This window comes from Hylobates moloch, unplaced genomic scaffold (genome assembly GCF_009828535.3).
Source record: "Hylobates moloch isolate HMO894 unplaced genomic scaffold, HMol_V3 SCAFFOLD_13, whole genome shotgun sequence".
NCBI lineage: Eukaryota > Metazoa > Chordata > Mammalia > Primates > Hylobatidae > Hylobates > Hylobates moloch.
In genome coordinates, this window is record NW_026652288.1 from 23,423,985 (window position 1) to 23,451,285 (window position 27,301).

Genomic DNA, 27,301 nt, shown 5'->3' on the forward strand with positions numbered 1-27,301 from the left:
CCACAAGCACATAAAATAATACACATATAAAGTGAGAAATTTTCCACTGGGAGCAGAGAAAATCCTTAGAAAGAAAAATAATTTAGTTGCACAGGATATGTTTTAACTTCAAACAGCATCCCAGCCACAGGCATTTCCAAAATATGAAAGACAAAGAAATTTCAGGTTTTTAGCTACCTCTTTTGATGAGGTATACATAATTTGGGAAATGCCAGTATTAACTGGTATTGATTGGCTAATACCAATATACTCTTTGAGAGCAGAATTTATCCTGGAATAAAAATAGTCTAGTATGGATATTTGACTAAGGCAACTTTTAATCCTCTTAAATCGAAGAGTAAGAGACCACAAAGGTTAATAATAATTAAGAGGACAATATAAATTGGTCGCTAATTTCATCCAAAAGTCACCAGATGTTTGCTGATGACATCGGTAGTTATCACATGGATTAAAATTTTATAGGCTAGGGGTAATATTCATCCATGCCTTTGCTTTTTTTTCCTTCCAAAAAAAGATGTCAATATTTTTTTCTTTTAGCCAGTTCAACTTCACTGTTTGCACACTACTGAAACAAGACCTCTTCAATATCCACCGGTTTGCTGAAGATGTTAAAGCGTTTATCTGTGGCCAGCCTCTTGGTTACATCCCTGAGAAACAACCGCAACTCTCTTAAAGTATTTTCCTCCTGGTCCTCCATTCGACTTTTTTCTGATTCTGATAATTGACGAGGTGGAGAAGGTAGTGCAAGAGGAAGCACTTCCATAGCACAAAGAGCTAGAGAAAACAGAAGAAAATGTTAAGATTCCAACATCATGGGCCAGGACCCTTTTTTGGCATTCTCTCAAAATGTTCTTTAAAGAAAAGAATTACAAATACAGTCATGTGTTGCTTAACAACGGGGATACATTCCAAGAAATGTGCAGTTAGGCAATTTTGTCATTGTGTGAACATCATAAGAGTATACCTGCACAAACCTAGATGGTATAGCCTATGACATACCTAGGCTATATGGTAAAGCTTATTGCTCCTAGGCTACAAACCTGGACAGCATGTGACTATACTGAATACTGTAGGCAACTGTAGCACAGTTGTATTTGTGTATCTAAACACAGAAAAGGTATAGTAAAAATACAGTATTATAATTGTATGAGGCCACCATCATATATGCAGTCCATCGTTGACCAAAACGTCATTATGCAGCGCATGACTATATGTGTGAAACATGCAAATCCGGCAAGTAAAAATTTGCACAGAAACAAAAAGGGAATAGCTTCACTTTATAAAATAACTCACAACAGGACTCCTTTAAAAAACAAAATAATTTGATTTTGAAATATTATTTATATGTAACTTTGAGAAATACTTCAAATCAACACAAATATCTCCAAGTAAAGTATTACACACTGATTTTCTTAAGTCAACCTTGTTTAAAAACTGCTTCTTAAAATGGTATTGCCTTATATGCATAAAAAGTATAATGGGCAAGTAATATTTGAACCTTCCTATCCCCAAAAGAATTCTGATTTTAGGCAGGTCTCCTGCCCTCAGTACAACAGAGTAGGGATAGTGAATGGCACCTGCAGGGAGGAAAAAAAAAGGAACTAAAAAAAGAATTCCACAGTCATGAAGCAGATGGAAAACCAGTCCTAAGTGTCATATGTAAAATCCATGGTACTCACTATCTATCCTAAGAAAAACAAAAAATCTTCTTAAAAGGTAAAGTATTAACTTTCCTAATTATAACGTTCTCTAATTTTAAAAGATTTCCCCTGATATCACACTAAAGCTCAGAATTAAAATTCTAAGAATTTTTCACTGATTTCTAAATAGCTCCTAAGATGAAAAGCGAAAGTCAACAGAAGCAAATGAAAAAGAATTATATCAATCATAAACACAGAAAATTCAGATCTATGAGATTAAATATATCTAGAAGCATGAAAGATTGAAATAAATCATTTTCATAATGAAATATTTAGATTAACAGGAAGCAACAAAATAAACATAAATAAGGTATAATTTACATATTCAATTTCCCAGGGTTTTGGGAGGGAAAAAACCATAACTACAGCAATTTGACAGGTGTTCATTTTTAAAACACCAATAAAATTTGGAAAGGAGCCACTAAAGAACAATAAAATTATTAAAATTTTACATAATATAACCAATGAAAAACAAAGTAAAAAGAATATGGAAAAATAAGGACTTGGCAGGGATGGGAAATGTATTGAGTATCCTACCAGAAGGGCTCTAAGAAACATAAAAGATGGAATGAGGCTAAAGAGGCTTAAAAATTTTTACCAAACAGGTTTGCTACTTCCTAGAAGAGGCTGAAAGATTAAGCAAGTAGATCTTATCCTTTACACATCTTTAAGATTAGGAAAAGAAAATCTCTTTTGAATGGCTTAGAATGCAGCCCTTACTAGGGCTTAGAATGCAGCCCTTACTAGGAACTGAAATCTGACAAATTCTTGAGGTACCTCTTAAGCTCAATTCCTGAGTCTAAAATTACTGAGTCCAAATCCAAGAAAAATCTAACACTTAAAACAAAGCCAGGATAGATTTTCAAATGGCTAGAATACAACATTAAATGTAATGGGTCCTAAATAAGTATTTGAAAAGTCAATCAATAAATAAACTAGAAAGGGCAAATGTTCTAACCAGCTATTAGCCCATCAAATCTACCATGGCCCAAAAAGTAATGAGTACAACACCTGGTGTTCACAACCTGCCAGTTCAACTCCTGGGTACTTACTGTGACTAAAACAGAGGAGAACTGAAGACTTTTTTCTGACTTTTTGAGCCCCATAATGTGAAATCTACCAGAGGATGTGGTTGAAGTCATAAGAAGAAGTCCTGTTTAGTAAAGCTTTAACAAGGCTATACTTCCCAATCTCAAGTCAGGTGAACGCAATGGACACTTCCACATGTCATCTAAAGATAAACAGAACCTGACAAACTGTCCTCACTTCCAAGAAGAAAGGGCTAAAATAAACTGACTCCAAGAAAGGGTATTTCTTAACTCCATCCCTCCCATTTTCCTAAAGGCTTTACAAACTTTACCAGCATGTTTCCTTCGTGGTGGAGCCATTGATGCCTGATTGAGAATCAATTCTTGAAAAAATTTTCTTCTGTCTTCTTCAATAGGCCTTTGAATATACAAGACCTCTTCATACTGTATTCTAAAGATACATTTAACCTACACATATACACACACACAAAGACATTAAATATATAAAGAATTAAAAGCTTACATATCATACCAAATTGCAATGTCTTCATCTTCCAGTATCATGTTCAATATTCATAGACCATTCACATGGGGTTATAGTTAACCTAGTCCTAGGCTATGCTGTTGAAGGGTTCAACCGCATGGGCTAAACAGGAATGGAAGAATGTCCAGTTACCCAAGTCATTAATGAATGACACTATTCTAGTAAGGTTCATCAGATAATAGCAAAAAGAACAGCTGGTTGTAACAGATGGCAACAATCTCAAAGCCTTTTACATTAAGAGGGGAAAAGTAATTACTTCGAATCTATAATAGAGAGCTGGAAGAATGTTAACACTGCCATCTCTAATCCTCATATTCTTTGTACTCCCTATCCATTGACTTCCCTTCCTGTGCTCTTTCCCTTCCAAGTCTATTTCACTGTAATCTCTGGAATCCTGGTTCCACTGCAAATAAACTATACCTGTGGTCTAGTTTATGCTCCATGACACACTCCAAAAAAATTAAGCCAATTATTCTCATATCCTTCAGCTCCATCCACTTGGTGATTACTCACCTCTTCTGTTTACCTACTCAGAACCCCCAGGTGTCCACCTTCCAAGATATGCTGTTTAAATGCTCTTTACCGCATCCAAATTTGTCTACCATGGTATTAAACACTGTATTTAATTTTTTTTTTTGAGACGGAGTCTCGCTCTGTCGCCCAGGCTGGAGTGCTGTGGTGCGATCTCGGCTCACTGCAAGCTCCGCCTCCCGGGTTCACGCCATTCTCCTGCCTCAGCCTCTCCGAGTAGCTGGGACTACAGGCGCCTGCCACCACGCCCGGCTAATTTTTTTGTATTTTTAGTAGAGACGGGGTTTCACCGTGGTCTCGATCTCCTGACCTCGTGATCCACCCGCCTCGGCCTCCCAAAGTGCTGGGATTACAAGCGTGAGCCACCGCGCCCGGCCCTGTATTTAATTTTTATGGTTCTAGAATGTCTACCTTCTACCTTCCAGACACCAAACTCCCTGAGAACAGAGACCACTTCTTATTCATCTATTTTCCTATACCTATCCCAATGCCTGGTATTTAGCAATGCCTAATAAGCATGTACTGAAAGAGTTAACCTTGTGATTTTGTTATCCAGCCCAAATCAAATAGGAAACTGCAAATAAAAAAAGGGAGAAGGTCACTAGTATGGAAAGATATACCAACCATGACACTGTGAAAATATGGATTAGAATCGAAGACATCATATTCCTGCCCAAATTTAGCCACACATTTGTGGTAAAATCTGAATAATTCATTCAGTTTGTCATTTCTAACCACTTCCTGGATTAAACCTATGAATTGAACCCTTAAAAATTCCATAAATATGATATCATTCTACCTTTATAACAATGAGGTAAGTATTATTTCCTCATTTTACAGATGAGGAAACTGGGGCTTAGAAAGATTTAAGTAATTGGCTTAAGGTAATAAAGTGAATAAAAAAGACTGTATAAACTCTCAATGCCTTTTCTAGCTCTGAAATCCTAAGAGAAGAAGAAACAATGAAAGGTAAACATCAGAATTCAAAAACTGGATGGGGAATTGTCTATCTCAACCTAAAGTCAAATCATTTAAAAGTTTATAAAATTTCACCTTGTGTCGTTCCAGTGCTTTTGTAGACTTTCATGCACAGTTCCCTCCAACCCTTTAATCTATGCCTGGCTGGCCTTTCTTTGAAAGTTCTGGAAGTAAATTTACTACTGAACATGTTTTGTATGCCAAACATCATGCCAGACATTGCAGTTATAAAACTGAAGAAAATGTCTTTGTTCTCTGCTGTCAAAGATCTTAGAGTCTCAGAAGAAAAGCATTATGATACTATGCTGGGAGTACTATAACAGAGGTAGCAAAACACAGAGCAGAGACCTTGCAAGGGGTGAAAAGACACTAGGTAAGATGTACCAGAAATCATTTACATCAACTGGGTCTTGAAAAATAAGTAGAACTTAGTATCCTAGATGTACCATGATTTCGTTCAAGAATAGCAAAACATTTCAACTATTCTGATAATTTTCAATACCATGTTAACACTTTATGAATACAAAAGCATACCAAGAACAGGCCTACAATAATCCATGGATATTCTTACCAGGTTACTACCAACACCTTAGAATCTAACATTTTATAAGTGGGATAAATTATACTTCTCTAAGTTCACTCCTAACCTTATCTTCTGACAGTCCTAGCCTCAAACTTCATGGTGTACCAAAGACAAGTCTTCCCTAATTCCCAGAACAAATCATGCTCTGTTTCACATTGGTTCACACTGGTTGTGATACATAGTATTCACTCATTCCTGACCCTTTCTTTAATGCACCACTCAAGCTGATGCTTTCTGTGTGATGCCTTCCCTAACTTTCCCAGACGCACTTAGGCACACCTTCCGATATTTCTGAAAAAACAGTTGAATAATGTTCAGTAAATTTTTACAGCTGTGCAGCCATCACAAGCACGTTTCAGAACATTTCCATTACCCCAAAAAGTTTCCTCATGCCTATCTGCAGTCAATCCCCACTCCCAATCCCATGTCCCAGCCTAACAGCCACTGATAATGCTTTCTGTCCTCTAGAGAATTGCCTCTTCTAGACATTTCGTATCATACAACTGACAGTCTTTTATGCCTGGCTTCTGTCACTTAATACTTCAGGTTTTTCCAAGTTGTAGTATGTATTAGTATTTCATTCCATTTATTGCTGAATAGCATTTCATCACATTTTGTTTAGCCATTCACCAATTAAGGAACATTTGGATTGTTTCCACTTTTTGCTAGTATGAGTACAACAACTAGAAACATTCCCATACAAATGTCTTTCTGTGAAAGTATGTTTTCATTTCTTTTGTGTAGATAACTAGGAGTAGAATTGCTGAGTCATACCATAAATTTATGTTTAACTTTGGAAAGTGGCTACACCATTTTACAATCTCACCAGCAGTATATAAGGACTCCAGTTTCTATATCCTTGCCAATACTTGGTAATCTGTATTTTTGATTACAGCTATTAGGTTGGTGCAAAAGCACTTTTTTTTTTTTTTTTTTTTTTGAGACGGAGTCTTGCTCTGTCGCCCAGGCTGGAGTGCAGTGGCGCGATCTCGGCTCACTGCAAGCTCCGCCTCCCGGGTTCACGCCATTCTCCTGCCTCAGCCTCTCCGAGTAGCTGGGACTACAGGCGCCCGCCACCACGCCCGGCTAATTTTTTGTATTTTTGGTAGAGACGGGGTTTCACCGTGGTCTCGATCTCCTGACCTCGTGATCCGCCCGCCTCGGCCTCCCAAAGTGCTGGGATTACAAGCGTGAGCCACCGCGCCCGGCCAAAAGCACTTTTTTTTTTTGCAGCTTTTAATGGCAAAGAACGCAATTACTCTTGCCCCAACCTATATTTTAGTGGGTTGCAGTGGTATTTCATTCCTGAATGACTGATAACGAGCATCTTTTCATACACTTATCATCCATTTACATATACTCTGAGGAACCTCATATAAAAGGAATTATACAAAATTTGTCCTATGACTAAGCTAGCATAATGTCTTCAAGCTTCATCCACGTTACAACATGCATCAAAATTTCCTCCTTTTTAAGGCTAAATAATGTTCCATTGTACATGCTACATTTTGTTTATCCTTTCAACTATCAATGGACACTGAGGATGTTTCCACCTTTTGGTTACTGTGAATGATGTTGTGAACATGGGTGTGCAAATACCTGTTCAAGTCCCTGCTTTCAATTCTTTTGAGTAAGTACCTAGAACTTGATCTGCTGGATCATATGGCAATTATATATTTAAGATAATGTCATACTGTTTTCCACAGTGGCTATACAATTTTACATTCCCAGCAGCAATGCAAAAAGGTTCTCATTTTTCCACATCCTCATCGATATTTGTTAATTTCTGTTTTTTTAATAACAGCCATCTTTTTTTTTTTTTTTTTTGAGATGGAGTCTGCCTCTGTCGCCCAGGCTGGAGTGCAGTGGCATGATCTCCGCTCACTGCAAGCTCCGCCTCCTGGGTTCACAACATTCTCCTGCCTCAGTCTCCTGAGTAGCACGCCACCACGCCCAGCCTAATCTTTGTATTTTTAGTAGAGACAGCGTTTCACCATGTTGGCCAGGATGGTCTCGATCTCCTGACCTCGTGATCCACCAGCCTCAGCCTCCCAAAGTGCTGGGATTACAGGCATGAGCCATGGACCTGGCCAATCTTTTTATCTAATTTATTAACACATTCCTTAGAATTGTTAGTCCCCAGTTTTGAAGGTAGGGCTCCTGCAACCATTGTAATAAGAAAAATTAATGGTTAAGAACTTAAGATCTAAAAAAAAAAGTACTTAAGATCTCAATAACAAAAGGTGTGAAAAAGAGGTCAGAAATAAACCTAAGAAAGCTTTCATAAATAAAATTTGTTTTGCTCAAAATAGGATATCAACTCATTAAATAAAAATAGAAATAGTTTACATATCTCAAAATAGTAACTATGTTTACCTACTATCCTATTTCACTTAGGGAAAAAAAACTTGTGGGCGGGCACGGTGGCTCACGCCTGTAATCCCAACACTTTGGGAGGCCAAGGCAGGCGGATCACAAGGTCAGGAGATCGAGACCATCCTGGCTAACACAGTGAATCCCTTTCCTTACTTGATTTCTCTACTTGAAGTTACTGATTTTCCCCTCCCAGGTCCTACCATAAACCTAGACACAATGACATGAAACACTTAAGATGACAAAATGCTACATGTAATCTTACTTTCATCAGCATAGCTGAGAAATATTTCTTTAAAATTCATTTCCAATATACTGAATTATATAATCTTAAACCTGCTCATAATAATTTAATAACAAAGCAGATACTGTGACTGTCTTCAGAAACAGAAGTACAATTCTGGCCAAGGTTTACATTCCTTCCTACAAATATCCCTACTTTATCTGCTTCCTCCCTTTAGAGTCTTTTTTCTGTGCTCAACCTTAAATTAACTCTCTTCTCTAATTCTCCATAAATACCTTGCAATTGCCATATATCTCAAATAAAATTCTCCAAGTATCTTCAGAAAGGGTTTATAAAAGTAAATTTACTTACACTACAATTCTGCATGGTTCTTAAGTGGCCAAAAATTTAAAGAAAAAATATTTTAAAAGAAAAAAAAAGAATTCTGCAGAAAGCGAGTGAGGCTGGGCAATGGTTACTTAAATCCTATGTGATGATTCAACTGTTAGTTCCTTTTTTCATACAGCAAACTTTTACACAGTAATTCCAATGTGTTAGCACTGTGCTAGGAATGGGAGAAATGATGGCCAGTAACACCTGAAAGTGCTAGTGGTCTAGAGATCAGAGGTTCACAAACGTTTTGGTCTCAGGACCCCAAAAAAGCGTTTATGTATGTGAGCTATATGCATCAATATTTACATATTTTAAATAAACCCATTAGATATTAACATTAACATTAAAAGAATAAAACATATACTCTTTTGAAAAATATATTTTTCCAAAATATAGAAAGAACATAAGGCCGGGCGCGGTGGCTCACGCCTGTAATCCCAGCACTTTGGGAGGCCGAGGCGGGCGGATCACGAGGTCAGGAGATCGAGACCACGGTGAAACCCCGTCTCTACTAAAAATACAAAAAAAAATTAGCCGGGCGAGGTGGCGGGTGCCTGTAGTCCCAGCTACGCAGGAGGCTGAGGCAGGAGAATGGCATGAACCCCGGGGGGCGGAGCCTGCAGTGAGCCGAGATCACGCCACTGCACTCCAGCCTGGGTGACATCGAGACTCTGTCTCAAAAAAAAAAAAAGAAAGAACATAGAACACATAAAACAAAATTTAGTGAGAGAAGTGGCACTGTTTTATCTTATTTTTTTGAGACAGTGTCTCACTCTGTCACCCAGGCTGGAGTGCAGTGGCACGATCTTGGCTCACTGCATCCACCTCCCAGGCTTAAGTGATCCTCCCACCTCAGCCTCCTGAATAGCTGGGACTACAGGCACGTGCCACCATACGCAGCTAATTTTTGCATTTTTTGTAGAGATGGTGTTTTGCCATGTTGCCTAGGCTGGTCTCGTACTCCTAGGCTCAAGTGATCCGCTTGCCTCAGCCTCTCAAAGTGCTAGGATTACAGGCATGAGCCACCACATCCAGCCAGCACTGTTTTAAATGTTTTCAATTCTCTTTTGTGTCTGGCTTAATGGAAGACCACTGGATTCTCATTTCTGCTTCTGTATTCAATCTGTTACAATATGTTGTTTGATTGAAGTATATGATGAAAACCCAGACTCAGCAGATACGTAGTTGGAAATGAAACTTGATAATCCCCTGAAAAAGTCTTGGGGGTTCCTCGGGGGTCCTTGGACCACACTTTGATAACAGCTTGTCTGGTGCAATGATTTCCAAACTTTTTTGATCAAACACCTCATCAGTAAAAAATCTGAAAATATTCCCATTACTATATGCATATTTACTTAAATATACTATTTTGCTAATATACTATTCGGAAATAATATATCATAAACCACATACACACGTAATATACTGTACTATTAAATATGCTGTTTTGCTATACTATTATTAAATATACTATTAGCAAAATAGTATATTTAATAGTACAGTACATTTCATGTGTATATGGTTTATAGCATTATTTATTATAAACCATATATACATGAAATATTTAATATGAAAAATAAAAATGAACAGAAATGCTAATGTTTTTCCCAGTATCCCAATGCACAAGTACAAACTTATTGTGGGGACTATTGAACTACAAGAGAGGGATACATACAAAGAGACACAAGAGAATGTCAAAGAAGTTCTAAAAGATGAACTTGTCATTTTGTCCCACTAATAAGACACTAATCATGGGAGGACTAATTATTTTGGGGTTTTCTTCTATTTTAAAAATAGAGTAGGGAAACTTCCTTTCTCCTTCATCTGTGAATAATGAGGTTTATTTTCGGATTATAATGATAGTTATTTATTATGGAAGATATAGAAAATAAAGACAATAAAAAACTAAAATGACTATAACCTTTATATCCACAGATAATTACTATTAACATTTCTGTGTATATCCTTCCAGTTATATCTTTAATACACATTGATTTATTACCTGCATTTTTTTAAAACAATACATTTAAGCACATTTTCATGACATTAAATTTTCTCTTTTTTTTTTTGAGACAGGGCCTCACTCTGTTGCCCAGGCTGGAGTACAGTAGTACAACTGTAGTAATAGGCCATTTTTTTCTCTGAGAATTGGTTTTGTACTGCCCACTCTCTACTTCATTTCTTCCATAGATCTGGCAACTTGCTAACCTACATCTACTTGGTCTACAACTCTCTGTGCTACTCATTCATTCACCAAATACTTATCAATATGTGCTAAATATTAGAGATTACTATCTTAGTTTGTGACCTAAAGAAAGCAAGCAGGCTAGGCGCGGTGGCTCATGCCTGTAATCCTAGCACTTTGGGAGGCCGAGGTGGGAGATCACCTGAGGTCATGAGCTCAAGACCAGCCTGGCCAACGTGGTGAAACCCCGTCTCTCCTAAAATACAAAAATTAGCTGGGCATGATGGCAGGTGTCTGTAATCCCAGCTACTCGGGAGGCTGAGACGGGAGAATCACTTGAACCTGGGAGATGGTGGTTGCAGTGAGCCAAGATCACGCCACTGCACTCCAGCCTGGGCGACTGAGTGAGACTCCGTCTCAAAAAAAGAAAAAAAGAAAGCAAGCATTCTAATGGTAGACCTGAAATTAAAATGTAAGGCTTAGCTGGACATGGTGGCTCACACCTATAATCCCAGCATTTTGAGAGGCTGAGGCAGGAGGATCGCTTGAGACCAGGAGTCAAGACCAGCCTGGGCAACATAATGAGACTTCGTCTCTACAAAAATAAGTAAACAAATAAAATAAAATGTTAAGACTTGGGAACAGAGGAGAATTTCCTACAAACTGTTAGTATAAAACATGTTATATAATCAAAAGAGAATTCCCATAATCTTCAGCCCACAAATACAATATCCACGATAGCTTTAAAAACTACTTATAAAGACAAAAGCGAGAGGGAAAGGAGCTGAAATTTGAGAATTCAATGCTGGCAAGTTTCTAATATTTTAGATAGTAATTAAGGGTATTGGTAAACAAATATTGAAAAAGTTTACTAGTCAGTAGGCTTTCTGAATCCATTAAAAGTTATGACAACAGTATAACACTGAAAATGTATATGATATAATGTTAGCTTTAAAATACTAAACCAACAGTAAAATTACATATGCATATGGGCAACAGAAGTAGGCAAAATAAAAACTGCTTATCAAGAAGTTAGGCTCATCAAACTTTTATTTAGAAATTTTTCAAACAATATAGAGGGAAATTTTCAGGGAATATTCCCTATATATTCCCAACTAGAACCCTTATTTATCGCACATTTTAACTCTTCTCTTTCTTTTTATAAAATTATAATAAAACTGAGAAAGAGGATCTCACTTGTAAGGTGGCTCCTAGGTTATATCCAGGTTCAGTCCATTCCTCTAAATCAACTTCAGCTGCATTCCTACTTTATAATACTAATACCAAACATTTAATAGCCTCATGGTTTCAAAAGAAATGCACGTATACTGTCTCACACCAATGACCCTGTCTGTTATTATCCACATGTTATAGATGAAAATGAATCATGACAGATTATTATTCAAGTATTTATCTAAGATCAAAAGACTAGTGAGTCAATACCCTGGTTTTTCTAACTCTTGCTACATACAGCATTCTATTAAACTTTATTAGCCTCTATGATAAACATTTTGATTAGTGATCTTCATTTACTATCAGATATTGAATAATCAAAAATGAATTACTCATTTAATATATTTTCCTTACAAAAAGCAGTAAAGTATACAAATCTATTTTAGCAAGATAACTAATGAAAGCTGAAACACAAAAGAATTCAGTAAACAAACACTTTAATCATAAAATTCTACAAAATCAAGATTTATATGATAGCACTTAAAACATGTAAATCTTTTATATAAACATCATTCCTACTTTGTCTACTGGGGAAAATATTTCTAAGCATTTCTAAAGGAGACTATTTCAAGACCTAGTAAGCTCGGGGTACTAAAACAATTTTTAAAAAATCAATTTCACTCAAGTAAGATGATCTACTATTTTTTTCTGAATCAACTATGATTTTACCTTAGATTTGAACTCAAAGTTAGACTTCAGATTTGAAAAATACGTGTATTAGTAATAACATTCAAGTTAACATGGTGCTATCAATGAAAGAGCTGAAAGGTCAAATCGTATCAAATGACCTCACAGATGATAAGGATGAAAAGGATATAATTGATAGTGATATAGCCACAATTTTCTTAGAAAGCTGAGTATCCCTTTTCCAAAATGCTTGAGACCAGATGTGTTTCAGATTTCAAACTTTTTCAGATTTTAAAATATGTGCATATATATAAAATAAGATTATCTTAGGACCCAAGTCTAAACAAAATTCATTTAAGTTTTATAAAAAACCTTATACACATAACCTGAAGGTAATTTTATACAATGTTTTTAATAATTTTGTGCATGAAACAAAGTTTTGACTGCAACCCATCACGTGAGGTGTCAAATTTTCCACTTGTGGCTTCATGTCAGCACTCAAAGAAGTTTCAGGTTTTGAATTTTTGAATTAGAGATGCTGAATCTGTATATATATATATATATATGTCAGGTTCTGTTCTAAGCATAAATTATCTCAATCTTTATAACGACACTGTGGAATACCACTATACCAAAAAAGAAACTAAAACTTAAAATAAATAACTTACCTACATCATACAGCTAACAAGCAGTTACACCCAGGATATAAACCCTGACAGTATTGATTTTATAATAATTAAAAGGTGTCCAATTTACAGAGTCAACTATTTTAGAACAATATAATAAGGAAAAATAAATATTTAATCAGTTCTTACCTCTTCAGGCAGTTCACTGTACATGGTTTCAGAGGTAGACAATAAAAATATAGGTGAAAATGATGGTATATCTTGTAGCAATGTCAGGAAAGTTGCTCTCACAGTTTCACTGACAGCTTCCCACCAATCCCCAATGTGAGGCATGTAAACAATACTAGGTACTGTTCTTCGAGCTTCACGAAAAATCTAATTAAGGAAAAAAACCAACATTAAACAACTCAAATTGATTATTCTAAAGTCTACCCAGTAATCTCCAAATATATGAAATATGTCAGGCCTATTATAGTCATTAGTTTCAGCCTCAAAATTTAAGTTCAAGATATGATGCACAAGCCTTACACAGCTTCAATCTACCCTTGCCCCACCAAAAGAAAAAAAAGTATGTTTCGCCCTACCAAAAAAAAAGTATGTTTTGCCCTTTAATTATTCATATTCAGTATATATTAACAGTGGAAGGTATCAAATTGCTCCACTTATCTAGCATGTAAAGATAATAAAGCAAAACACCACTGTAAAATATGCTGCAAATAAAGAGATAAATATACACCTATGACACTCATGTGATATCAGTAAACTTTACACAAAGAACAACAACATAGCTAACATTTTTGAGCACCTTGACTAAAATCATACAATATATAATCATTTTAACCAAGATGTACCACCCTAGAGCTTAAAATTAATGAAGTACCTGCTGAAACAGTCATTCACCTCCTCCCATTATCTTAGTTCAATATTTTATAAAGTAGTCACAAAATACTCTTATCTTTTTTTTTTTTTTTTTTTTTTTTTGAGACGGAGTCTCGTCTGTTGCCCAGACTGGAGTGCAGTGGCGCGATCTCAGCTCACCACAAGATCCGCCTCCTGGGTTCACGCCATTCTCTCACCTCAGCCCCCCAGTAGCTGGGACTACAGGTGCCCGCCACCGGGCCCGGCTAATTTTTTGTATTTGTAGTACAGACACGGAGGGTTTCACCGTGTTAGCCAGGATGGTCTTGATCTCCTGACCTCGTGATCCACCCGCCTCGGCCTCCCAAAGTGCTGGGATTACAGGCGTGAGCCACCGCGCCTGGCAAAATACTCTAACTTATCTAAAGAGCAAATGATAGCAAAGAGCTCTGAGACACTTCCATTGTTAGAAAATACAAAATGAATTTTTCCTCGGTGTTAAAAAGAGTCTTAACCATAGTTTCAATCACGTTCTGCCAACACGCAGCCACAGGGACCAGGTTGGCTATTAGTAAGCTGCCAAGCTGAATTAATGTCCCTTACTTATGAAGTCCACAGTTTAATATCCCACCAACAAATTCTGACATGTTAATAGGACATTTCTCATTATCTTTAACAAGTTTAGTTATAAAAATCTTTCTTCCATTTTGAGAATTCTATTCCTAAAATGCTCTACTTATTTTCCCTTATTTTTAACACATTTCAATTAGCCTATTACAAATTACAATTGTATATTCAATTGTAATATACAAGATATAGAAATTATTACAAATAGCCAATCACAATTGTACATTCAATTGTAATATACAAGATATAGAAATAAGAATTTAGCCAGGCGTGGTGGCTCACACCTGTAATCCCAGCACTTTGGGAGGCTGAGACAGGCAGATCACTTGAGGTCAGGAGTTCAAGACCAGCCTGTCCAACATGGTGAAATTCCACCTCTACTAAAAATCCAAAAATTAGCCAGGTGTGGTGGCACACGCCTGTAGTCCCAGCTACTCAGGAGGCTGAGGCAGGAGAATCACTTGAACCCGGGAGGCGGAGGTTGCAGTGAGCCAAGATCGCACCACTATACTCCAGCCTGGGAGACAGTGAGACTCCATCTCAAAGAAAAAAAAAAAAAAAAGAAGAAGAAGAATAATTTAATATTTAAAATGATTGGGATTATTGGAAACTATCCTAAGAATCAAAAGTATTATTTTTCTTTAATGAGTAAGCTTACCACTTGCATACATTTTTTAAATAGTGTATTTTACACAGCTTTCAACCTTCTGTGTAAAATAAAAGGTACTGCCAATTCAATAATAAACCAGATGAAAGAAGCTCAAATAATAATTGGAAAAAATGTAGATGTTATGATCACTCACATCAAAAGTAATATTTGCTCCTTCCCTTCCTTAATATTTGCATATCCACCAATCCAGAACAGTTGTACAGTACAACTCCTTCAGGACTCTCAAATTTTGACCTTTTCTGCAAACACGTACCCTCCTATCCTGGATCTTGGAAATCCAAGGATTATTTTTTTCCAAAGTTCTTGTAGAAATTCATAAGAGAAAAACAAGCATAAATATTGGCAAAAGGAAAGAACCATGCAGAAGCACAAAGGCAACTGAGGCACTTATTTAAAAAAAAAAAAATTGCATGCCACCCAAATCAGGCATGGTTATATGAAGACAGTGACCAACTCCTTTTGTCACTTTCCAGTTCCCCACTCTGTGCTGGTAAAATGAGAGTCAGCAAGGAAAGAAAGGTGATCATATGAAAGACTAACCAGCTATAGGTTACTAAGAAACCTCACAAAGCCAATCACTTAATTCAGCCATGCAAGCTACCACATACATGCCCAGGGTATGAAAGAGATAAGAAAACATGCCTTTAAAAAAATGAAATTTTGCCTTTCATTCTAGTACTTCTAGGTTAGATTTTCCAGGAACATGTGTTGAGAACATCTAGCCATTAACAAGTATCAAAGAGGATGAGCAAAGCAACAGAAGATTAAGTGATAATAATTTGACAGAGTCAGAACTACAGGTGTCTCAACTGAATTTGCAAGGGTGAACTACATAAAATCATCACCAGCTCTAAGAGTTGACGGTTGTTTTTTTGTTTCTTTTTTTCCTCCAATTGTCTCAAAATTAACATGATATTGAACTCAAATTGAACATGATGCTGTATTGATCCCATTAAAAAATTTAGAAATTTTTCCACATTTCCAAAAAATTTCTTATTTTCATCTCATCTTCTCAAAATTAACAAATTGAACATGATATCCTAGTGATCCAATAAAAAAAAAAAATCTGGAAGCTTTTTACTTCCAAAGCCTTTAGGAAAACGTCCTTCTTGATAAAAAAAAAAAAAAAATTAAACTATATTTGAAAACCTATGGGGGAAAAAAATCAGGTAAGTCTAAGATGAACATGGAAAAATAAAAAGGCTTCGCCTTTCTGATCTATGAGTGTATAATTACATGAATTGAGAATTAACCTAACTACATGAAATACCAACATCTATGAAATATTTTTGTAAGTTTTCTCCTAAGCCTTTAGAGGAAAACCATCCTTAATTTCTAGAAAAACTAAAAAGCACTATTAAAACAAGCTTTAATTCCTTATTCTATGTTATCTCACAATATTAAAATAACTTTTATATTTTCTTTAGATTTATAACCAGTCTGTTCTAATTCTCATTTTGTAATAAAAATTCAAAAAGAACAGAGTTTGAGAATAGCATTTAAAAATTCTTATAGTATAAGCAACAGGAAAAAAAGTTTAATCCTATTATGATTTTTTTCTGTAATATAAAAACAGCTCTTCAGCAGTTTGCTGGTAACTTTTAAAGTGTGGAGTAAAATACACTCTGTGAAATCAAATACCAGATAATTCAGAGTAGAAAAATATAGCCTAGTTTCAATGAAGCGGCAACTGGCTTGGGAACAAGTGATGCCATTTGAGAACTAGAAAAATACTCACCTATAGGGTGTCTTGGATTGGTGGATGTGCAAGGTGTAGTAGAAAACAGAAAAACTGTTATAGAAAAAAAAAAGACAGTAGGCCAAATTACTGAACCAACCGTTTCAAAATACCTCTGACATGACCAGCACTCTTGCACAAGTAAAATGAACAAATACCAGCATACATGAACTGTTCATTTTGATTCTTTATTACAACATTATACTCCATTTCCTTCTGACCTCCTTCTTGCCACAGACATAAGGACCTTAGATAACTAATTTTTTAAAAACTTTCTTTATTAAAAAAATCACAAACTACTTCCTCTAAATATTAAAGATATTAAAGGCAAAAATCAGGCCATTGAAGTTAGAAGTATCCATCCAAGGAAGCACTCATGATATAAACTGCACTTATAGTTACAAGAGTTCTAATCATCTCAAAAGCTAAACTTTGAAGTCAGCATTTTAGCCATCAAATTAAAATGTTCCATCCATGAAAATTTAGTGTATTTTTAAACTAAGAATTTATAGTCCCACAACAAGCCATTTCCTTTAGAAAGTGAAAACTAGAAAAATTTTAAACCCAAATGTGAATGAAGCAGAAAGCTCAAAGCCAGTATCACTTTTACCTGCCTAAAGAGGGCAATATAGAAAAGAGGGAAACAACTTTATGTCATCAAGAAACTTCCAGAATTTGTCTCAATCACTTAATAGTATTATAAATATATTAAAATTATAAAGCACAGGTAAAAGAAAAATGTTGGGAGCTAAAACATCTTCAATGTTTATAAAAATTAAAAGGCACCAATAAATAAGTTTAATTATTTGTGCTATGCTATCAGAAATTATTAAAATAAATAATATCTGTGCATTGCTGGTGGCTTTATTCCATTTTTATCCCTTTACTCTATTTTATATTCCCTTTATGTAAGATTTATTGAGAATCTCTTGTGAAAAGAAGGCACTGTCAGGATTCAATAAATAGGGTACAAATTTCTTTACATGCACATAAAATCAGCCTATTATAAAACACATCTGTACTAGTTTCTGAACTATGGTAGTAACACAAATTAGCATTTTATGAAAATTAAATCACTTAAATTCTTTTTCTAATATTTTCATTCCCTAAGCACTTCAAGACTTTCGTAAATATGACACACTCCAGGTCAGGATAATTTAACTTGTCAACAACTCAAAAAAAAAATTTTTTTAAGTGTTGCTATGGAAAAAGTCAGATATCCATGTGAACAAACACAAAAGCATTCAAAGTATACACAGACTGCTACAGAGAAATCCAGAAATCTATAAGCACAAACACAAGAGCAACCAAAGTATACACAAGGTAAGTACATTATTAATACCTTCATGCTATTCAACCAAAAAGAAATTCGTCTGTGAAATTCTAGATAACAATTTCTTTCTGGGGAAAGAAATGCATTTAAATTTTCACCAAGAAAAGACCTTATTCACCTTTTGAAATTATTCCCAACACCACACAGTACATAAACTCCAAAGCTTTTCAGACCATATATAAATGTATTAATTGAATGATACCTCTCTAATAATTAAAAAGATAAAATATAGCACACTTATCAGTCCCTTTTTTCTAAATCAACAATAGAAATATACAGGAGGCAAAAATTATATTTGAGGATGTCAGAAAAGGAGAATCATGGTTTTATTTTGTTTTTTAAGAGTGTTAATACCAAGGCCGGGCGCGGTGGCTCACGCTTGTAATCCCAGCACTTTGGGAGGCCGAGGCGGGTGGATCACGAGGTCAGGAGATCGAGACTACGGTGAAACCCCGTCTCTACTAAAAATACAAAAAAATTAGCCGGGCGTGGTGGCGGGCGCCTATAGTCCCAGCTACTCGGAGAGGCTGAGGCAGGAGAATGGCGTGAACCCGGGATGCGGAGCTTGCAGTGAGCCAAGATCGCGCCACTGCACTCCAGCCTGGGCGACAGAGTGAGACTCTGTCTCAAAAAAAAAAGAGTGTTAATACCAAAGGTCTTTTACTACCGATATTAACATCTCCTGCCTTGTTGTAGGACTCAGTAATTACTTGTGAACTTAAGGGGGCAACCATAAATCTTCCAGGCTATACCAAGGGTTCTCATTCTCCTTCCAAAGCCTTCAGAAGACTGTGAAATGCTCAGTAACATATGTGTGTACACACACACACACTAACACGCATTTGTTTCAGTAATAAATGTTGGACTAATGTCTAGTGACCAGCTAAAGTACTATAGCTCGAAGTGAGACCTATTGAAAACCTAGAATAGTAATATCTGAGATGCATTTTTACAAAGTACAGATTCCTGGGACTCATTCCAAATTGAATGAATCACAATCTATGGGTGTGGAGCCAGAAAATCAGAAATTTGTATAAGTACACTCGGGTGATTCTTATGCACACTAAATCTTAAGAAACAATAAGAAAAACACTGCTTTTTAATATAGTTGATACTAACTCTGCCATTTTTCACTCCATTGATAATATTAATCAATAGCTGAATCCATCAGAAGGAGAAAAGAAAGTTGTCATGTATATTCTTGTGCATGTATGTTTTAAAGGATAGACATAAAATCAAACATGATCCCCACAGTATAAACAATATCAAGTATGGGTCTCCCACCTTACCACGCATATACATACAGCCCTTTAAAAGTGATTTAAGATTCCGTTTAAGACTGCCTTTCACGTTCATGTTACACTACTAAATACCAAACTTAATTTATATTAAGTATTTTAGAGGCCGAGGAAAAGAGAAAATATGCAAGAATAACTTACCACAGACTAAACCCTTATATTACACATCGATTTAGAGAGATAACTCTGAGTACAGGAGGACTAGCTCCCAAGAAAGGTGAGGCAACAAGGAAGAAACGAAAAGGAATATAGAACAGAAGAAAAGAGAATCTTTTTCAATCTTTCCAGTGTTTCAGCACCTGACTCATGCCCTCTCTTCCCTAGGGCTTTTGTACCCACATATAACCTGGTTTGCCAACCTTTACCAATTATTTAAAAATTCCTCTTACATTATATAACAGCTTCTTTTTGCAGAATTTGTTAGCAAAGATAGTGTTATATTTATGAATGTAAAATAATTTTAAATACGCACTTAAGACACATATAATCACAGATTAGCCAAGACATCTGGTCTCTGGCCAGTGTTCAGATAGAGGGTGGGTGTCTGCTATCATGACTGCATTTCATGGCTCGTCCTGGCAGACTGCCTATCCAGGAGGGGTCACTCTAGAGTAAGTTCGACTTCTAACCCAGAAGCTCTTAGGTATAAACTGAGAAGATGAGATGCCTTAATGTACTAGAGAAAGTGAAATACAACCAAAATGATAGTGAGTTTTCGTTGTTTTTCACTACCAAGTGACACCTCTCTCCTTCCCACCAAAACAAAAAAGTAGTAAAAGCCAAGAAGCGTACAAGAGACCAGAGGATGAAGTTAGAATTCAAAGTTGGCCAAGCAGGATTCAGAATGATGCCATGAAAAAAATCAGAAAAAAAAAAACAACCCTATAACATCAATATATAGTTCACTACAATGCTTCCTAAGTGTTTCCTTACCTTTACTTAAATAACATTAAACCAGTAATGTTTGTGAATATATATACATATTAGCCATAAGGAACAACTATAAACAAAAATAAAAAAACCTTTCTCACTTTGAAAATATTTCTCTTGGCCGGGCGCAGTGGCTCATGACTAGATTACAACCAGCACTTTGGGAGGCAGAGGCGGGTAGATCACCTGAGGTCAGGAGTTCGAGACCAGCCTGGCCAACATGGTGAAACCCCATATCTACTAAAAATACAAAAATTAGCTGGGCGTGGTCGTGGGCGCCTATAATCCCACCTACTGGGGAGGCTTAGGCAGGAGAATCACTTGAATCTGGGAGGCGGAGGTTGCAATGAGCCGAGATGACGCTATTGTACTCCAGCCTGGACAACAAGAGCAAAACTCTGTCTCAAAAAAAAAAGAAAAAGAAAAAAAAAGAAAAGAAAATATTTCTCTTTCAAAGCGATTTTTTTCATCTTTAGTTTGCTTGATATAGTCAAATAAAAACTTCAAAAAAGAGAATTTTCCAAACAGTATAGCATAAACTAAAAAGGCAAAGTTCACACATTTCCCAAACTTCCAGATTCCTTCTCCTCAAAAACCATATTAACAGTTTTTGGGGATACTTGCTTTTTTCACTAATGTCACCTGCATTTTTCTGTATCAGCCCATGTAAATCTACCTCATTCGTGTTAATGGCTAGACAGTACTCCTTTGTATGTCAAGATACACCATAACTAATTTTAGCTGGTCCCACGTGAAGGGATATTCAGTTTGTTTGCCTTTATGTTTCGTGTGGCAATTACGCATGACACAGTGACAAATATCCTTGTTCACTCAGCACTGAATACTTGTAGCTAACGTATCTTTAGGAAAAACTCCTAAACATAGAATTCCTGGGTCAAAAGGTATATGTACTTGAAACGTTATTATCTTTTCTCACACTACACCAATGTGGTACTTGAAATTTTAAAAGATGGTGCCAAATTACACTCCAAAAACATCAAATAAATTTACATTTCCACTAAGTATGAGCATTCCACATCTCCAAATGGCATTATCAAGCTTTTTAAAAAAAAAAAAAAAAAAAAATCTGATACTTTATTTTCACTTAAGTGAAGCTTAGAATCTTTTCATTTTTACTGGTTGCTTTTTCTTTTCCCCCACAAATAGCATGTTTCCATTTTGCCAATTTTTATATTAGATTGCTATTCTTTCTTCTTACCGATTTTAAGGTATTTGCCCATATTTAGGAAACTTGTTCTCAACATATCTGCTACAAATATACTTTTTCACAGACTATATCTATTAATTTAATCTAAAGAATGCTTTTTGCCATGTGTAATTTAAAATTTTACATAATCAAATTCCTTCATATCTTTACGTTTTCTAGTTTTTGTGCATTGCTTAGAAATTACTTTCACACATAAGATAATAAATATACTGACCTTGTGAATTTTTCCAGTACTTTTATAGTTCCACTGCCCATGTAGAGTTTATTTTGGGCTACAGAAAAAGGTAGGAAATCCTAGTTTTATTTGTTTTGCTTTTTCCCCTACTGGAGGAGCTTGCCAGCTTTCTAAGACCATTTGGTAAATAATCAATTTCTTCCATCTACTGATATGAAATGTCATCGCCATTGTGGTCATCACCATCAAATTATACTTCTACAAAAGTCTAAGCATGAATTGTCTCTTCTGTTCTATTACTTTGTCTACTCTTGCACAGGCACACATTCTTTATTACTGTAACTCTATTACACCCTTACAATTTTGGTAGGGCCCCCTAATGACACTTTTTCCTCTAGAATTCTCCTTGCTACTCATATTTATTTTCTAGAAGAAACAGAACTCTTAACTTCTCCCTCTAAGTTTTGAGGAGATTATAATTAGAACTGTACTTAATTTATACATTAATTTAGGAAAAAACCTCACAGCCTTTGAATTTAAAGTCTTACCATTCATTAGCTGTAAGCAGTCGCAGTGGCAGCAATGGTAGTAGTAATAAGCATGATTATAACTAATTTTCGTTGAGGACTATATGTCAAGCCTATTTGATAACCTCATGGTGTCATCTCCATTTCACAGATGAGAAAATTAAGGCTCAGAGTGTTAAGCAACTTGCCCAAGGTCACAATCACAACTGAGATTTTAATCTGCATAATTTGACTTGAGTCTACATTCTGAATTAAAGAAGTTTAGCACAGTAATTACAAACAAGGTGTGCTTCTTCCTCTAAAAGCTCCACATGTTAACACAACCTTATCATTAGTATGAAGTCACCATAAGTATTCTAGCCAGGCATGGCTCTCTCTATGCAGATGGCACTGTGAAGTATTCACTGAGATATGCCCATCCCAAATCCCCACACTTTCTTGTTCCTATATAGTGGTTCACTCCCAATGCAGAGATTTGCAGCAATGATCAGATCATGGGAGCTGAGAGTAAGAGGTGATGAGAATATTGACATTTAATTGATATCTAAAGCAGAAAAAACATCTAAGCTTTGCTATTTACTAATATAAAGATAGTGTGTACACACACATGCACACACATACACACACTAGAAGTACATTCACATATGGAGTTGAATGCTCAACAGATTAACTGCCCAATCAAATACATTTGTAATTTATTTATGTAGAACATTCCAAACCTCCTGCCTCAAAAGAGTTGATCAGAAGACTAAAATAACAAACAAAATTCTTGGCTTTTGGTTTACAACATAAGCTCCTGAGATCTCAAGGTAGAGATTTTAGTTTGAGACAACCAAATTTTGAGGTCTACAAGCTTGGTTTGAGACCCAAATGCCAAATCTCTAAAGATACTTCTTTGGGAGGCCCAAGGCGGGCGGATCACGAAGTCAGGAGATCGAGGCCATCCTGGCTAACATGGTGAAAACACCGTCTCTACTAAAAACACAAAAAATTAGCTGGGCATGGTGGCACACACCTGTAATCCCAGCTACTTGTGAGGCTGAGGCAGGATAATCGCTTGAACCCAGGAGGCGGAGGTTGCAGTGAGCCGAGATTGTGCCACTGTACTCCACCCTGGGCAACAGAGCATGACTCCACCTCAAAACAAAAACAAAAACAAAATATATATATATATATATATTTACTTTAGGGATATGGGAAGAATACATGAGACTAGCCCAGCTCTGGCCTCCTTAATAAAGATGGCTTCTTCCTCCAGCCAAGAAGAAGATTGATGATAGTATGAAAGGTAGAGAGCATTCCTGGTGGGAGACTTCTCTGGCCTTTGGGTTTGAAAACAAATAAGGTTTCTCTTTCGTATATTCAACTGTGCCCCTCAGCAACTTTTAGTTTTCGTCTCATAGTCCTTTCATATTGTTTCTGCTAATTCCTAGGGTAAACTTAGTTGCTATTTCAATTGGGACCTCTTCTTCCATTATATTTCTAACTTATTATAGTATTTATAAGAGAAAACTATCATTTTAAAACATTGAAAGTGTCCACCTTATGGAATTTCTTTATTGTCTAACGTCAATTTTTAGTTGACACTGTAAGTTTTGCATATAATTAATCACATCATAGACAAATACTTACAAATTCAATGTATCCTTTCCAATACTTAGATCTCTCATTGTCTAACTGAATTAATCCTGCATGCTTTAGTAATGTTATATTATTCTTTTGATACGCTACTAGATTTCATTTGTAATAGTTTCTTTATAAACATTGCTTAAATGAGATTGCTCTAGTTTTATTTTGAATTTTCCTGAAAGATGTGATATTGTTGGTTTTGCCAATTTCATAGCTTTCCTCCTATTCCTATGCTTTTGGAACAGTTTGACTAGCATCAAAATGATCTTATCCTTTAAGATTAAAATAATTCACCTGTGAAACCATCTATGTTTAGTGGTTTTAAGATACTTGCTGAATTTCTTCTTCCACAGTGATTGTTTAGATTGTCTCTTCTCTGGGGTCAATTTTGTTGATTTATATTTTTCTACTAATCATTTGTATTTATTTTAAATGGTACTGAGTAATTCTCTTACTTGCATACAACCTGCAGTAATTTTGTCTCTCTAAAAAGAAAAATATGAGCAAACATATAAATCAACATTATTGGAAAACACACCCAGGATGAGTTAAATGTGTCAAACTGGGAGCAAAATACTGGTAGATAGCATTTAATTCAGGGGTTTTGGAAAGAAACCTTTAAACAGGGCTTTAAAAGTGATGAAGTGCTGGTAGGGTGTTCGTATCCAGAGAACTGTGAGTAAAAGAGAAACTAAATCAATACTACTATGAATTGTTTAAAAAATGCATATTTCTTGCTACAATGTAGGAAATGGCTTTCAGTTAGATAATTACAGTATATGTGTTAAGTATTCGGAAAATGTAACTGGGAAAAAAACAACAAAATTGTGTGAAATGTTTTAAGTGTTACTACTGCAGTTATTTAACTCTAAAAGAAGGCTAAGTATCAAAGTGGCATTCCTCTCTTTAACTTATTTGAAACACTATTATTCAAACATTTAATGACCACTTACTATCAGCGAGACACCTTGTCAGAGTTACAAAAATGGCTTAGATATAGTCCCTTGGCTCAAAAAATGTATTACCCTCATCCCTGGTTTCAATATGACATAATATATCCATGGTTATATATAACAACCTCAAGAAATATAAACAGCCCCACTAGAACTTTGCTTCACAAACCAGTAAATACAAAATAATTGAAAATCAAATGTCAAATACACAACTATCAACACAAATATCTATAATTTTTGAACTGCTATCACTATTCTAATATGAATATTAAATCCTGATTATCTCAAATTGGATATGATTTCCCTTTCTATGATAAGGCTCTAAGAAAAGACAGAAGTCTGAAACTGCTCTGAGACCACAGCTTTGAACAGAGGGTCAGAAAAAGGCAAAATAAACTCCCTTTCTACAATGCATAATGACACAGGGCATTAAAATTTCAGTAAGGAGGATCATGAGAAAGACAATGAGCTCACTTAAAAAACTGTATGCATCAAAAGGATCCTTTACACTAATACTAGAATGCTAACGAATAATCAACAAAGTTAATATTTATATCGTACTCTGAAAAAATCTTATCTGTAAACACTACACACTAGAAATACTACCAAAATATAAGCAATAAGAAAGTTGGAAGTGCTCTGATGTGGTACAAACCTACCTGTGCACATGATTCCTCAGGTGTTTTGGCACTAACTGAATAAAGTGCTGGGAGATCTAGTCTATGCACAGAGAATCTTTCTAGAGTGTGCAAAAGTGCTGGAGCAAGGTGAGAAGTTTGACCTGAGCCCCGTTCTCCAGATAGCAGTAAGCGTGGCCTGTAAGAGGTTGGCTGATGATATGGTGACCTGTAATACATGTAAGACATGATTATTTCAAAGTCATACATTCTGAAGACAAATATGAAATATCAGGCAAAATTTTTACATTAAAACAATTTAACTCCAAATTAACAGAACTTTCCTATAATATTTTAGTATAGCGATTTATTTTTTATTAATTATGGTTTTAAAATGTTGGTATCTCTGACCATATTAATAACCAAGATATAAAAGTATAAAATCCACTTTAAGGGCTGGGCGCAGTGGCTCACGCCTGTAATCCTAGCACTTTGGGAGGCCGAGGCGGGAGGATCACCTGAGGTCAGGTGTTCAAGACCAGCCTGGCCAACATGGTGAAACCCCGTCTCTACTAAAAATACAAAAATTAGCTGGCTGTGGTGGCAGGCATCTGTAATCCTAGCTACTCAGGAGGCTGAGGCAGGAGAATCGCTTGAATCCGGGAGGCGAAGGTTGCAGTGAGCAGAGATCACACCACTGCACTCCAGCCTGGGCAACAAGAGCAAATCTCCATCTCAAAAAACAAACAAACAAATAAATAAATAAATAAATAAAATCCACTTTAAAATAAAATAAAATAACCTTGGTATTCCTGCTGTCATACCATATATACTAACTTGAAGATGCATTAAACTCCAGTATCATTTAGTTATTAGTTATCCAAGGTTAAATGTTAGGAATCTCACTTTTTGACAAAGAGGTAGATCTGAAGATTATCCAAATGTAGGACTCAATTAACAGGCAGGGCCTTTAGGAGGTGATTAAGTCATGAGTGGTCAGCCCTCATGAATGGATTAGTTATATTATCAAAGTGCTTGATAATAAAACTAGCTAGTCCCTTCAATCCCTTCTGCCATGTGAGGACATTGTTGGTCCCCTCCAGAGGAAGCAGCTTTCAAGGCATCATCTTAGAGGCAGAAACCAAGCTCCCACCAGACACCAAATCTGCCAGAGCCTTCATCTTAGACTTTCAGCCTCCATAACTGTGAGTAATAAATTTATGTTGTTATGTTCTCACTCATAAGTGGGAGTTGAACAATGAGAACACATGGACACAGGGACGGCAACATCACACACCGGGGCCTGTCCAGGGGTGGGAGGCCAGGGGAGGGATAGCATTAGGAGAAATACCTAATGCAGATGACGGGTTGATAGGTGCTGCAAACCACCATGGCACATGTATACCTATGTAACAAACCTGCACATTCTGCATATGTATCCCAAAACTTAAAGTATAATAAAAGTAAATAAATAAATGTAGGTTGTTTATAAATTAATCTGTTTAAGGTATTTTGTTATAGCAGCAGGAAGAAACTAAAACAATCACAATTTTTAAAATAACAAATATATATATATAAACTTCTTCCAACACAAATTTTATTTCTGTAACAACAAATCTAACTGTTCCTACCCTGACAGATGACCTCTAAAGCCCCACATTAGAGAAGGAAAATATATTAAACCAAACTTGACT

General features: G+C 35.9%; 1 protein-coding gene across 5 annotated transcripts in view; it reads right to left on the minus strand.

The window, feature by feature from the left end:
* Positions 1-27,301, minus strand: part of ATAD2B (ATPase family AAA domain containing 2B) — a 234,062-nt gene that overhangs the window by 92,399 nt on the left and 114,362 nt on the right. For 3 of the 5 annotated variants that reach the window (XR_009209482.1, XM_058426973.1, XM_032172347.3), the window contains exons 18-21: positions 25,650-25,836; positions 13,214-13,399; positions 3,061-3,196; positions 578-774 (exon numbers count right to left, since the gene is read on the minus strand). Coding sequence is in view for 4 of the 5 variants with exons in the window: in XM_058426973.1 (XP_058282956.1) it covers positions 578-774; positions 3,061-3,196; positions 13,214-13,399; positions 25,650-25,836 (706 nt within the window). In the remaining variant the exon portion in view is untranslated. The remainder of the gene's footprint in view (positions 1-577; positions 775-3,060; positions 3,197-13,213; positions 13,400-25,649; positions 25,837-27,301) is intronic. The other 2 variants (XM_032172348.3, XM_058426974.1) reach the window with 2 other exon arrangements.